Here is a 14,709-nt window from a genome sequence, read left to right on the forward strand (position 1 = left end):
TCCCTCTCAGACAGCTTCTTGCTGAGAAACATGACAGGATGGAATTCTTGATTTAGTCCTTCCTGCATTAAGACTGCTTCCACACCACGCTCGGACGCATCTGTGGTTACTAGGAAAGGTTTGTCAAAGTCTGGGGCCCTTAGCACAGGGTCAGATATGAGTTTCGCTTTAAGCTGGTTAAAGGCCTTCTGACACTCTTCAGTCCACTCAACTGCATTTGGCTGTTTCTTTTTGGTTAGGTCTGTCAGTGGGGCAGCGATTTGTCTGTATTGTGGTACAAATCGCCTGTAATATCCGGCCAAGCCTAAGGAGGATTGGACCTGTTTCTTTGACTTTGGGACAGGCCACTTTTGGATAGCATCCACTTTGGCCTGTATGGGGTTGATAGTTCCTTGACACACCTAGTGCCCATCTTTTAAAAAGGGAAGGAGGAGGATCCTGGGAACTACAGGCCAGTCAGCCTCACCTCAGTCCCTGGGAAAATCATGGAGCAGGTCCTCAAGGAATCAATTCTGAAGCACTTAGAGGAGAGGAAAGTGATCAGGAACAGTCAGCATGGATTCACCAAGGGCAGGTCATGCCTGACTAATCTAATTGCCTTCTATGACGAGATAATGGGCTCTGTGGATGAAGGGAAAGCAGTAGACGTGTTGTTCCTTGACTTCAGCAAAGCTTTTGACACTGTCTCCCACAGTATTCTTGCCAGCAAGTTAAAGAAGTATGGGCTGGATGAATGGACTATAAGGTGGAGAGAACGCTGGCTAGATTGTCAGGCTCAATGGGTAGTGATCAATGGCTCCATGTCTAGTTGGCAGCCGGTATCAAGTGGAGTGCCCCAAGGGTCGGTCCTGGGGCCGGTTTTGTTCAATATCTTCATAAATGATCTGGAGGATGGTGTGGATTGCATCCTCAGCAAGTTTGCAGATGACACTAAACTGGGAGGAGAAGTAGATACGCTGGAGGATAGGGATAGGATACAGAGGGACCAAGACAAATTGTAGGATTGGGCCAAAAGAAATCTGATGAGGTTCAACAAGGACAAGTGCAGAGTCCTGCACTTAGGACGGAAGAATCCAATGCACCACTACAGACTAGGGACCGAATGGCTCGGCAGCAGTTCTGCAGAAAAGGACCTAGGGGTTACAGTGGATGAGAACCTGGATATGAGTCAACAGTGTGCCCTTGTTGCCAAGAAGGCCAATGGCATTTTGGGCTGTATAAGTAGGGGCATTGCCAGCAGATCGAGGGACGTGATCGTTCCCCCCTATTCGGCACTGGTGAGGCCTCATCTGGAGTACTGTGTCCAGTTTTGGGCCCCACACTACAAGAAGGATGTGGAAAAATTGGAAAGAGTCCAGCGGAGGGCAACAAAAATAATTAGGGGACTGGAACACATGACTTATGAGGAGAGGCTGACGGAACTAGGGATGTTTAGTCTACGGAAGAGAAGAATGAGGTAGGATTTGATAGCTGCTTTCAACTACCTGAAAGGGGGTTCCAAAGAGGATGGCTCTAGACTGTTCTCAGTGGTAGCAGATGACAGAACAAGGAGTAATGGTCTCAAGTTGCAGTGGGGGAGATTTAGGTTGGATATTAGGAAAAACTTTTTCACTAGGAGGGTGGTGAAACACTGGAATGCGTTACCTAGGGAAGTGGTGGAATCTCCTTCCTTAGAAGTTTTTAAGGTCAGGCTTGATAAAGCCCTGGCTGGGATGATTTAATTGGGGATCGGTCCTGCTCTGAGCGGGGGTTGGATTAGATGACCTCCTGTTGTCCCTTCCAACCCTGATATTCTATGGTTCTATAAGGTAAGTCACTCTGTTTAGGCCTATTTGACACTTCTTAGCCTTAACATTAGTCCTGCCTCCCTTATGCGCTTGAAGACTTTTTGTAGCTATTCCAGGTGTTCTGCCCAGGAATCCGAAAATATGGCCACATTGTCAAGGTAGGTGACTGCATATTCTCCCAATCCTGCTAGGAGACCATCTACAAGTTTTTGGAAGGTGGCGGGTGCATTCCGCAGCCCAAAAGGGAGCACATTAAATTCATACAGCCCAGCATGTATGATGAAGGCTGACGTTTCCTTGGCAGATTCATCTAGCGGTACCTGCCAATACCCCTTGGTTAAGTCCAAGGTAGAGATGCACAGGGCCCGTCCCAGTTTCTCCAATAGTTCATCTGTGCGTGCCATTGGATAGTTGTCTGGGCGAGTTACAGCATTTAAGCTTATGGTAGTCCATACAAAAATGTATCTCCCAATCTGGTTTGGGAACTAGAACCACTGGAGATGCCCAAGCACTGCCAGAGGGGCGGATTACACCCATCTGTAGCATATCCTGGACCTCCTGTTCTATAGCAGTTTTAGCTTGAGGAGACACCCGGTAAGGTTGGGCTCTAATTCGGTGAGCATTACCTGTGTCAATGGAGTGGTATGCCCATTCAGTCAGTCCTGGGGTGGCTGAGAACATTGGCTTGTAGCGAGTGCACAGCTCCTTGATCTGCTGTCGCTGCCTACACCCAAGGGTCATGGAGAGGTTCACCTCTTCCACGCCACCAGCATTTTTCCCTTCATAGTAGACACCTTCAGGCCACTCAGCGTCATCTCCCTGGGCTGTAAACTGACAAACCTTTAATTCTCTGGAATAAAAGAGCTTTAGAGAATTAATATGGTACACCTTAGGCTTTCGGTGGGAGGTGGGGAATGCTATGAGATAATTAACAGCTCCCAGGTGCTCTTGGACCATGAATGGCCCTTCTCACAACGCTTCCATTTTATGGGCCTGGAGCAATGGCTAAAGAGGTTCGGAGGGTGTTTTGTAGGTTGGTTACAAAGTCCAGAATGTTACTTCCTAGAGAAGGCGTAAACCCCTCCCATTGCTGCTTCACCAACTATAATGGCCCCTTAACCTCACGGCCACATACAAGTTCAAATGGTGAAAACTCTAAACCGGGATGTGGTACAGCTCTGTAGGCAAAGAGCAACTGCTGCAACACTAGGTCCCAATCATTGGAGTGCTCATTTATGAATTTAAGTATCATGGCCCCCAAAGTTCCATTAAACTTCTCTACCAGGCCATTTGTTTGATGGCGGTAAGAGGTGGCAACCAAGTAATTCACCCCATGAGCTTCCCAAAGGCTTTCCATGGTTCCTGCCAGGAAATTAGTTCCTGCATCTGTAAGGATGTCGGAGGGCCAACCTACCCTGGCAAAAATGTCTGTCAGTGCCTGGCACACACTTTTAGCCCTGGTGTTGCTTAGAGCTACTGCTTCCGGCCATTGGGTGGCAAAATCCATGAAAGTCAGTATGTACTGCTTTCCTCTTGGGGTCTTTTTCGGAAAAGGACCCAGAATATCCACAGCTACTCACTGAAATGGAACCTCAATGATGGGGAGTGGCTTGAGAGGGCCTTTGACCTGGTCTTCGGGTTGTCCCATTCTTTGGCACACCTCAAAAGACTGAATGTAGGTAGAAACATCCTTGCCCATTCCCTCTCAGTGGAATCACTTTCCCAAATAGTCTTTGGTTCTGTTCACCCCAGAATGGCCACAGAATGGCCATAGGATGATCGTGGGCTAAACTTAAGAGCTTTATCTGGTACTTAGTTGGAACTACCAACTGTCTCTGAGGATGCAAGTCTTCCTGGTGTCCACCAGAAAGAATTTCCTTGTATAAAAGTCCTTTTTCTACAACAAACCTGGATCGATTAGAAGAGCTGAGAGGCGGTGGGTTGCTCCGTGCCACAGTCCAAGCTCTCTGGAGGCTTTCATCTGCTTCCTGTTCGGTCTGGAACTGTTCCCTTGATGCTGGAGACATCAGTTCCTCATTGGATTGTGAACCTGGGCTTGGTCCCTCTGGAAGCGATGCAGGTGATGGGACTGTTTCCGTTGACTGTGAACCGCTCTCTGCTGGTGCACTAAGTTAGGGTTCAGGCTTCGGCTGAGCCTCTTGTGTAGGGTTATCTGCTGCCAGTGCAGGTTTGGTGGGGCCCTCTGGTATTGGGGTTGCAAGCACTGGATTCAGTGCTGGCAATGGTTCTGGTTGTTCTGCCGGTTCCAGTTCTGGGACTGGCTCTGTCTGGGTCTCTGTGACTGGATTCACTACTGCTGTTGCAGATGTTGGCATGGGGTCCGGTTCTATCACCTCTGACTGGGTCCTGGTAGAATTCTCCAGAACAGAGTTTGGTGTGACAGCTTGCTTAGCCTGGCTGCGGGTGACCATTCCCACCCTCTTGGCTAGCTTCACATGATTGTCCAAGTCTTCCCCCAACAGCATGGGGATGGGATAATCATAGACTGCAAAAGTCCACGTTCCTGAGCAGCCCTTGTACTGGACCGGCAACTTGGCCGTAGACAAGTCAAAAGAGTTTGACTTGAAGACCTAGTTGAATAGTCACTAGGACCTCTGGGTCGATTAAATTGGGATCCTCTAAGGAAGCGTGGATAGCTGACATTTGTGCTCCAGTGTCCTTTCACGCTGTAACCTTCTTCCCTCCCACACTCACAGTTTCCCTCCGATCTGAGGGTATCTGGGAGGCATCTGGGCCTGAGGACCTTTGGTGGGACCCCGGTGTAATGAACTGTAATCTGTTGGGGTTCTTGGGGCAGTTGGCCTTTACATGCCCCGGCTCGTTACATTTAAAACATTGCCCAGCTGACTGGTCACTGGGGCAAGGTGGGTTGCTGGAGAACGGTGTGGTGAGACGATAAGGTGTCTGGGGTTTTTCTTGGGGTGTAGTCGGCGCTTTGGGTTGCTCCCGGTAGTAGGGTGTGGTCTGAGGGTGTCCCTTCTGGTACTGCTCAAACTGCGACCAGCGTTGTTTCTCTCTCTTCCCTCCACCCATTTTGTTCTGGTTTGCCCTGCCTCTCTGGCGGTCTGGGACTGCTCGTATTGATCAGCATAAGAAGCTGAGTCCATTTTCTTATCCCATAAATGCTGTTTTATGTCATCCTTGGACATATTCAGGAATTGCTCCTGTATGATCAAATCCCGCATTCCTCCAAAGCTAGTTACATCCCATCCTTTGAGCCATTTATCAAACAGATCTGTCATCTGGTTTACATAAGCCACATTACTTAGTCCAGGCCCTCTCTTAAGGGCTCTAAATTTTACTCTGTAAGTTTCAGGTGTAACTTGAAATTGTTTTAAAACCAAATCCTTGAATTTATCATAGACAGAAGCCTCATCAATAGGCATCTTGTTGAATATGTCCAGAGCTCTTCCAGTCAATTTTGCGACCAATGTGGTCATCTTGTGAGCGTCAGAAATTGTATGGAGTGTGCACAGTCTCTTAGAGGTGAGAAAATATTCAGCAATATCACTGGATTCATCATACTTTGGACATAGTCGCTCTCATTTGTGGATTGTTGGGAAGGATTGTTAGGGTTATTCGGTATATTCTGCAGAGCCCTTGCCTTCTCTATCTCCAGTGCATACTTCCTCTCCTTTTCCCTCTCCTCCATTTCTTTTTCCTCCATAGCTCTCCTGTGGGCAGCCTCTTGGGTAGCATCTTCTGTCTTTGCCCTGGCTTTTTCTCTTTCTTTTTCCTCCATAGCTCTCCTGTGGGCAGCCTCTTGGGTAGCATCTTCTGTCTTTGCCCTGGCTTTTTCTTTCTCTATATCGAGTCATTTTAATTCGACCAGTCTCTGGTGTTTCTTTTCTTTCTCTTCTGCTTCCAGTCTGGTTATCTCCAGTTTCTGTTGGTCATTGATTTCTGTCATCTTAGCCCCTCTGTTCTTAACTTAGCTATACTGGCTTGTAAAATTTGCCAGTAACTGTGCTGTAACCTGATACCTTTGTCTCTGATAGCTGTTCCCAGCCTACAGAAAAATCCTTTTGTTAAAACCACTAATACCTCTGCCTCCAGGCAAAGAGACAGAAAAAACTAACTGCTTTCAATTAAAAAAACAAAACAAAAACAACCTCTTCAAGTCTGTGCTTTTGGTTCAAAATTATCTCTAGTTCAAAATGATCCCACCTCTCTGCCACCATGTCAAGGTTCCCTCCCCACTCTAGAGTACAGATGTGGGGACCCACATGAAAGACCCCCTAAGCTTATTCTTACCAGCTTAGGTTAAAACTTCCCCAAGGCACAGATTTCTTTCTTGCCTTGGGAACCAGCTTAGGTTAAAACCTGGTATGCTGCCACCACCAAGCGATTTAACAAAGAATCTGGGAAGAGACCACTTGCAGAAATCTTCCCCCAAAATATCCCCCCAAGCCCTTACACCCCCTTTCCTGGGGAGGCTTGAGAATAAACAAGATGAGCACAAACTAGCCTTGGATTTTTAAGACCCTAAAAACCCAACCAGATTCTTAAAAAAACCAGAACTTTATTAGAAGAACAAAACTAAGATAAAAGAAACACTCTGTAAAATTAGAATGGAAGATAACCTTACAGGCAGTCAGATTCAGAACATAGAGAATCCCTCTAGGCAAAACCTTAAGTTACAAAAAGACACAAAAACAGGAATACACATTCCCTCCAGCACAGCGAATTTACAAGCCAAAACAAAGAAAACCTAACGCATTTTCTAGCTAGATTACTTTACAGGAGTTGAAGGGCTTGTATCCTTGATCTGTTCCTGGCAAAGGTATCACACAGACAGACAAAAGCCTCCCCCCCCGCCCACCTCCAGACTTGAAAGTATCCTGTCCCCTCATTGGTCATTTTGGGTCAGGTGCCAGTAAGGTTACCTTAGCTTCTTAACCCTTTACAGGTGAAAGGATTTTGCCTCTGGCCAGAAGGGACTGTATAGCACTGTATACAGAAAGGTGGTTACCCTTTCCTTTATATTTATGACAGTTATACACTTTATTGCTTATATAGGCTAAGCTGTATACCGAATAAGAGCAGCATATTAAACTGCTAGGATATGTGTGCCACCATAAAGATTCCTCTACCTGCAGCACCAAATGGGAACTCTGAGGGGTGAATTTTTCTCTCACTTACACAGTGGAAATCAGGCTTTCAGGTTTTCTGATTTTCACCAAAATCAATAGGGTTCTTCCCTCTGATGGCTACAGCATTCCCTGAAATGTTGGAATTGATTGGCTATGCGGCACCACAACCCTTGAAACCAAAGTTTATGTGATTTCTAAGGACCCAGCAGGATTGTCTGCTGAAGCAGGTGTGGGAGTGGCAGGAATGCAATCTCTGTCTTGAACCTGAATGTCCTGGCCTCGTAGAGCACCACCCTCTGAGGATCCCAACGTGCTTTCCAGGCCTGAGGGAATCCACCCTGCCATCCATGTAGGTGGGGGAAGGGATAGCTCAGTGGTTTCAGCATTGGCCTGCTAAACCCAGATTGTGAGTTCAATCCTTGAGGGGGCCATTTAGGGATCTGGGGCAAAAATTGTTTGGGGATTGGTCCTGCTTTGAGCAGGGGGTAGAACTAGATGACCTCCTGAGGTCCTTTCCAATCCTGATATTCTATGATTCTAGGCCAACAGGAGATAGGAAAATAAGATTCATTACAGACAGTTCCTGCTACTTTGAGCCCCTCCTGCTCCTCAGTCTGTCCCTGATCTCCCCACCACTCAGACTTGCAATCTCCATGTTGCCTTTTACTCCATCATGTCACCTAGGGCTAGGCTGCTATTAAATCCTCTCTGTTCTCCATTCCCACCCCTCAACCTCTGCTCCCTGCCTTGGTCATCTCTTCATTTGACTCCTGCAGCCCTCTCCTCTCTGGCCTCAGTGCCTCTCCTCTTGCTCCCCTCAGCTTAGCTAAAATGCTGCTGCTAAAATTACCTTCTTCCCTTGCCACTCTGCTCATGCCACTCATTTTTTTTAGATCCCTGCACTGCCCTCGCTGACACTCCTGCATCAAGGTCAGACTTCTCTTCACCTGTTAGGCCCTATCCAGCTCCACTCCCTCCTGCATCTCCTCATGCTCCCTCCCTCACTCACCCAAGCCTCTCTCCTTACCACCCCTTTGTATCCTCCTCATCACCTCTATACCCCCTTCTGTGCAGAAGTCTGTCCGTAGTCCCATATGTCATGTGACTGCACCTCCTCCTTTTACACCCTCCTCCCTGGAGCTCACCACTTCCAACAGTGCCTCTGGAGAGATTCTTACATACATTGTTACAGACAAGCAAGAAGAAATGCCAGAGAGTTGAGTGTAAGCTGAGTCACCTAATATTTCTCTCAATTTCTTTTAATTTATAATATGGTGCCTCAATTTTAATGAATAATATTAATATTTTTGTTGCTCATTAGGAATACATGCTTCTTGACAGATAAAGAGAAAAATATGGTTCCTGCCCTGAGGAGGTTAGAAAATAAATTATATTGATACTCCAATGAATAACAACAAATCATAGTGAAGTAGGAAAGCAAGAGAAATAACAGAAAACAAGGGAAAGGGAATAATATTCTTGCAGGAGCATTATTTTATTATTTATATACAACAGTTCTTAATCAATGCTCAGAAGGTTGGTTCCCAGGTATTTTGCTACTATATATGGCCCAAACAGAAATGATTTACGGCGATTTTGTTCAATTGTTTCTTTTAGAAATGGTAATGGATTAACCTAGGCAGCATATATGGTTGATTATACTCTGGGTCCTAATTTGGACAAATTTAAATCCTTCTGTTCTAATATTATGAAGGTATTTTTTATTTGATTACAATCGCTCTCAGAGAACCAAATCAGAGTAAGGACCCATTGGACTAGGCACAGTACAAATACACATAAAGACAGCGTCCCTGCCTTGAACAGCTTGCATAATATTTAAATTTGAAGATCCATGGGTGAAATCCTGGTCTCATTGACGTCAGTGTGAATTTTGCCATTGACTTCTATTGGACCAAAAATTCAATAGCTCCAACCCTGCAGTACCTTGTTCAAGTAAAACTCCCATAGTCTTCAATGTGTCTGTGGAAGGAGACTGCCCAATTGGGTCCTATGAGACATTTTAAATGTTAGGGGGTTGAATCCTGCTCCCATTTAAGTCAATGGTAAACAAGTGGAAAGAACCAGCAAACCAGCCTGGCTGGGGTTTTATATTTTCCTCTTGCATCTTTTACCCTGTCTTTTTAACAGTGGAACGTCTTGGCTGAGAGAAATCAGACAATGCTCAGTATCATAACCCTCTGCTGTCCTACTTGACCACTGAGACAGATCTGGTACATACATCAGGGTCTAAGCAGGAGTCCTTGCCTGGATCCATTAAGAAAATAGATGAGAAAGAAAAGGTAAACTTCCAGCAGAAATGCCCATTTAGAGAGATTTTTTACAGATCTTAACATTTGTTCTTAGTCTTGTCTGTTATCAAAAAGCTTCTCTGCAAATCCTCTATCCATACCTGCAACTTCCCAGTTTGTCCTATGGTTAACCTCTGTGACTGTTACAAAAAAAGGAGATACCAGTGGTATATATTCATTCTCACTGTCAACTCTGAAATGGACTGGAAGTCTTGAAACTGGATACTTCATCCTCAAAGCCTAAAATTGAAGTTGCATATTACTATTTAGTTAAATTTAAAATAAGATTGTGTTGCTTCTTTAATTCACTCATTAAACATTGAAGCCTCACCTTTATGGGGGTGTCTATCCCATTCAGATGAACAAAGGTTAACGGGTCTGAGAGCTCAATTAGCCCACCCTGATGCACCCTGGAGGATCTGTCAGAGTTGATTTGTTATTAGACCAAGCTGGGGATAAGTAGATAAAAGAAGGAACTGAAAGCTAGCAGGGAGGATCTCAGACAGAGAAACCAGGAGAGAAAAGGTAGTGAGTTCCCTCTGTCTGGAAAGGGCATGGGGAAAGCAGATGGAAAAATCTACACGGATGGAATTAATCCCAGCGGTGGACCCTGTAAAGGCAGCACGGCACAGAGGAGTCCTGAAGGAGCGGTGCTCAAGCAGAGAAAGGAGAAGCTGGGAGGGCCTAGAGAAAAGCTAGAGGCCTGGTTAAACAGAGGAGAGGCTGTGTTACACCCAGGCTGCTGGGAAGCAGCACAGTGGGAATCAGAGATAGGATGTGGCCCAGGGAAATAGCAGAATGGCTGAAGAAGACCTAGGTACTTAAGACAGGGTCCTCTAGGCCAGAACACAGAGTTGAAGGTGGGCTTGAGTTCTCCAATCAGCCCTGAAGAAGGCATGTACAATCCTGATCCAAGGACTGTTTAGCCCAGGGTAGAGCCGAAGATGGAGCCTCAAGAAAGAGCTAAATAGTAGCCCAAGAGGGGGCAAAAGGATAATTTGTATTACAACCATTTTGGACTTTCAGTTGTACTTTTGTTACACCAGAAGGGGTGCAATTAAAATGTAACTTGGCCAGAGCGTGAATTGTGAGATGAGACCACCACAGGACCAGAATGACTGTTGGCAGGGGAGCACTAGAGCAGAAAGAGCTGCTACATCATGCCCAGCTAGGAGGGGGAGTGTTAACAGAGAGTCAGCTCTTCCACACTCACATACCTACAATGATGAGCTGGGATGTCTCCTTAAGAGTCAGATTTTTTGCCCCTGTTTCATCCATACAATTCTTACTAAAGTCAGGAGGGTTGCCTAGACATAGCTAAGGGCAGAATTCAGTCTTAATAAACATTTATTTTCAAGCTTGTCTTGTTACAGTTCTCACCTTCTCCTTGCAATCTGAGAAAGCAACAAAAGAGGAAAGTTTCTTGTTGTCATCGCAGTTACATTCTGCTCGAGTTGACTTGTTAGCACACTGCTTGTAGGCTCCAGAATTCTGTAGATGGGACATAAAAACAGTTTAACTCACTTTCTTACCTACATTCTGAAAACTTTTTTTTTGTTTGTTTTTTTTAAAAGAAAGAACATGGGTAAACAAATGCAATTACTTATCTGGATTTATTGGAGAGATCTAAATTGTAAATGTGTCATTTGCTGGAGACCAATCTGGGTATTAGAGAAGGTCAAAATTCAGAATTTCAATTCTGTGGGAAATTCTGAGGTTGCAAAATATGGTTCCATCTCATATGGTTTTGAAAAAAATCAAAAACTCAGAATTTTCCCTGAAATGCAATATTCCAAAAATATTTAATTAATGTTTAATTTCATCTTAACCATATCATTTTGACTTTTATGTTACAATATATGAACTAGAGCTGGTCAGGAAGCAGAATTTAAATCTTTTAAATGTTTTTGAGTTTGGGGAAAAAAAATTTTGTTCTATACTAGGACAAAAAGCCAAAAATTTTTCACAAAACTGAAATCCTGTGATATTTTGTTTCAGAAACATTGAAAAAATGAGTTACTTACCTGAGCCATAACTGTTGTTCTTAGAGATGTGGGGGCAGATGTGCATTCCACTCAGATGTGCACATTCCCAGTGTGCTGAAGACAGAGAACTTTGTGCATGTGCTCTCATGCCTTTTTCTGGCCTCTCCCAAGGCTATTTAAGAATGGAACTACCCTGACCCTCCTCAGTTCCTTCGCACTGGAAGGGAGAGAGAATATGCCATGGAATACCCATCTGCATCCACATCTCAAAGAACAGTTACAGTCCAGTAACTAACTGAGTTGCAGACATGTATTTTGCTCACTTGACTCACAAGCAGTAACAGAAGGGGGTGGGACTCAGAGACTATTTAAACAGCAACTGCAGAACTGACTTTCCAAAATTTGTATCTAGCCTAGATGCAGTCATAATAGGGTAGCATAGTGTAGTGTTTGGTAAAGGTATGCACAGAAGACCAGGTAGTGACCCAGCAAATGTCCAATATGGAAATGTCACTAACAACCACGACTGAAGCCACTTGGTTTCTTGTCGAATGAGCCAATATCCTTTGTGAAGATGTGGCCCATTGAGGGGCCTTGGCAAAGAATCCTCTCTTCTTTGAAAAGAACTCTCATCTCAGGCCTGACAAACTTACTAGACCAAACACGTCTAGAAGAGCATTTATCCATAGGGATAACCTGCAAGGCATTTACAGATAGCTTGTAACTAGACCAATAATCACTGAGAGAAGTATGTATGGGTAATATTTAAGGAAAATGTAACTATATGGAAAGTATGCTTTATGGTCTTGGAGTGAAGTTAGTTACCAAGGGATAATATGTCTTCGTGAAGGCAAATTCAAACAGGTGGGAGCTTTCACCCCTCCCTTGCTAGCCAATGATCAATGGAAAATCATCAGAGACAATGGTAAACAATTGAAACCACCTAGATGTAAAAAGGAACATTACAACAGACAGGGGATCACATTGCCTATGAGTAGAGACAAAAGACTATTTCAGTATAACACAGATTAGGAAGAGGCACTGTGGATTCATTCACTGAGGAAACATCTTGTAGAGCTGGGGTGTTTTCATGAAAGACTGGATCCTGGTTCTTGTAAAGCCAGCCAGTTTTGAACACTGGCGTTTTCTGGCAATTTATCTATAATTTTAGACATGGCGTTCCAATTTAGGAAGGCATATTTCAATAACAGTGCCTGCTGATTACCAATGTGCATCTGTAATGACAAGGTAGAATAAATATTCCTTCCCATTAAATCTAGCCCTTTGGACGCCTTATCTTCAGGCATCAGCTTGAATCTCTCTCATCTCAACCTCCCATTTGCAGCTATTATGAGGAGAAAGTTTGGGGTGGAATGGGAGTAGAAGCTCTCAAAGCCTTGCTTAGGGACATAATATTGCTTATCCATATGCTTCGTGTGTTTCAAAAGAGCTTCATTTATAGGGAGAGCTCCTGCAGCTAATGATTGGAGAATGTCCATCAATTTATGGGTATGCTCCTGAACAAACTCTGTGTAAATGCCCAAGGCTGTAGACATTTGCCTCAGCAGATCCTGATAAGACTTACAGTCTTGAGCAACACGAGAAGACAAATATGACGTGGAATCATCCAGTGAGGAAGGAAGAGGAGCAGTGGAATCTCCTGTGGCAAAACTTGCTCCTGCAATATTGGTTCAGACTATAATAACTCAGAGGGAGCATGAGTCTCCAGTCTAGCTGAGTTGGGAAGTGGGACAATAGGAGGGTTCAGTGACTTTGCTCTGCAATGAGCAGAGGATCGGGTCCCTGAAGATTGAGAAGCTTCCCAAAGGTCATCCTCACTGTAGTAGAGAGGAGACTAATGAGCTCTTCTGGGCTTGTTCAGCACTAACTAGGCACACCTGTAAGGCTTGCTGTGCCTGGAAGGGAGGAGCTTAAAAGGGGAAAACAAGAGAAAGACATTATAAAAAACTTGAAGTGGAGTCTGGTGGGAACTCAGGGGAGCCACATGGGGCCCAAGCCCCTACCCCTACTGTGGGAATGGTGCTGGTTCCGGTAACAATAGTGATTCCCTGGAGGCCTCAAAGACTTTCAAGATTGGTACTTGGAGGACAGAGAGAGGCAGTAGAGGACCTTGAGCTCGAACGCAAGGAATCTTCCAAATAGTCTGATGACAAGAGAGGAGTCGCCCCTGTGGAGTCAGCAAGCGCCCAAACTTGACTGAGGTTCAAAACGTGGGCCACACTGGTATTGAAGATGGTATGGTAACCAGCACCTTGAGTACCGGTAGGGATACTGAGGCTGCACAAACAGTTGGCACTGGAACGAATGTTAGCATTGAACCTGCAGATCTGGTCCGCACTGAAACTGCACAAGGCAACATTGCCATCAATGCCAAAGGGATCTCTTTGTACCAATAAAAGGGACTGATTTTGCCTCTGCACACTGATTTTTAAGCAGTGCTGAAGGCATCACCAACAACAGAGCACAATCTGAGATCAGTTCAGGCAGTCCTGACGCTGCAGAAGAAACCACCACAGCTGAATGCTTATATTAAAGGAGAGCCAGAGACAGAGAAGCAGAGCAAATCTGAAGCTGCTCAATAAGCCCACAGAAGAGGGAAAGATAACAGGACATTTTTCTTTACTTTGCTGTTTTAACTCTTCCAGGGCTGGAGCTAGGAAACAAAAGCAAAGACATCCTAGGAACAACTTGGGTTAGCCCTAAAAGAAATAATCACCCAAAGCAGTGCAGACCAAAGCAAGTTCATTTTCATCATCTGAGTCAGATGCCACCTGCAGAAGGTTGATTTTCTTTTTTGGTGGTTTGGATTCTGTAGTTTCTGCATCAGAGTGTTGCAGCATTATCTCCCATAAATGTAAACAAACTTGTTTGTCTGAGTAATTGGCTGAACAAGCAGTAGGACTGGGTGGAGTTATAGGGTCTAAAGTTTTGCATTGTTTCGTTTTTGAATGTAGTTATATAACAAAAAAAATCTACATATATAAATTGCACTTACACGATAAAGAGATTGCACTACAATACTTGTATGAGGTGTATGAAAAATACTATTTCTTTTGTTTGCCATTTTTACAGTGCAAATATTTGTAATAAAAAAATAATATAAGTGAGCACTGTCAACTTTGTATACTGTGTTGTACTTGAAATCAATATATTGGAAAATGTGGAGAAACATCCAAAAATATTTAATAAATTTCAATTGGCATTCTATTGTTTAACAGTGTGATTAACTCAAAATAATTAATCGCGATTAATTATTTTGAGTTAATCGTGTGAGTTAACTGATTAAATCGACAGCCCTAATTTATAGTATGGGATACAAACATTACAAGATTAATGCATGAAGCAATTAACAAGCATTTTAGAGTCTAAACACAGCCTTACAAATTTAACACCCGTCTTGAATAATGCTAACACACACGTAAGTTGGTCTGGATTCCAGCTATGAATTTGTCAGTGCTCAGCTGGCACCTAGAGCCTTGGCAAGAGCTGACAC

At 44.3% G+C, this 14,709-nt stretch overlaps 1 protein-coding gene across 1 annotated transcript in view; it reads right to left on the reverse strand.

Moving 5' to 3' along the window:
- CATSPERB (cation channel sperm associated auxiliary subunit beta) overlaps positions 1 to 14,709 on the reverse strand; it is a 101,612-nt gene that overhangs the window by 13,388 nt on the left and 73,515 nt on the right. The window contains exons 22-23 of the mRNA XM_073350352.1: positions 10,591 to 10,701; positions 9,312 to 9,450 (exon numbers count right to left, since the gene is read on the reverse strand). Coding sequence (XP_073206453.1) covers positions 9,312 to 9,450; positions 10,591 to 10,701 — 250 coding nt within the window. The remainder of the gene's footprint in view (positions 1 to 9,311; positions 9,451 to 10,590; positions 10,702 to 14,709) is intronic.

Source organism: Lepidochelys kempii, chromosome 6 (assembly GCF_965140265.1).
Source record: "Lepidochelys kempii isolate rLepKem1 chromosome 6, rLepKem1.hap2, whole genome shotgun sequence".
NCBI classification, from domain to species: domain Eukaryota; kingdom Metazoa; phylum Chordata; order Testudines; family Cheloniidae; genus Lepidochelys; species Lepidochelys kempii.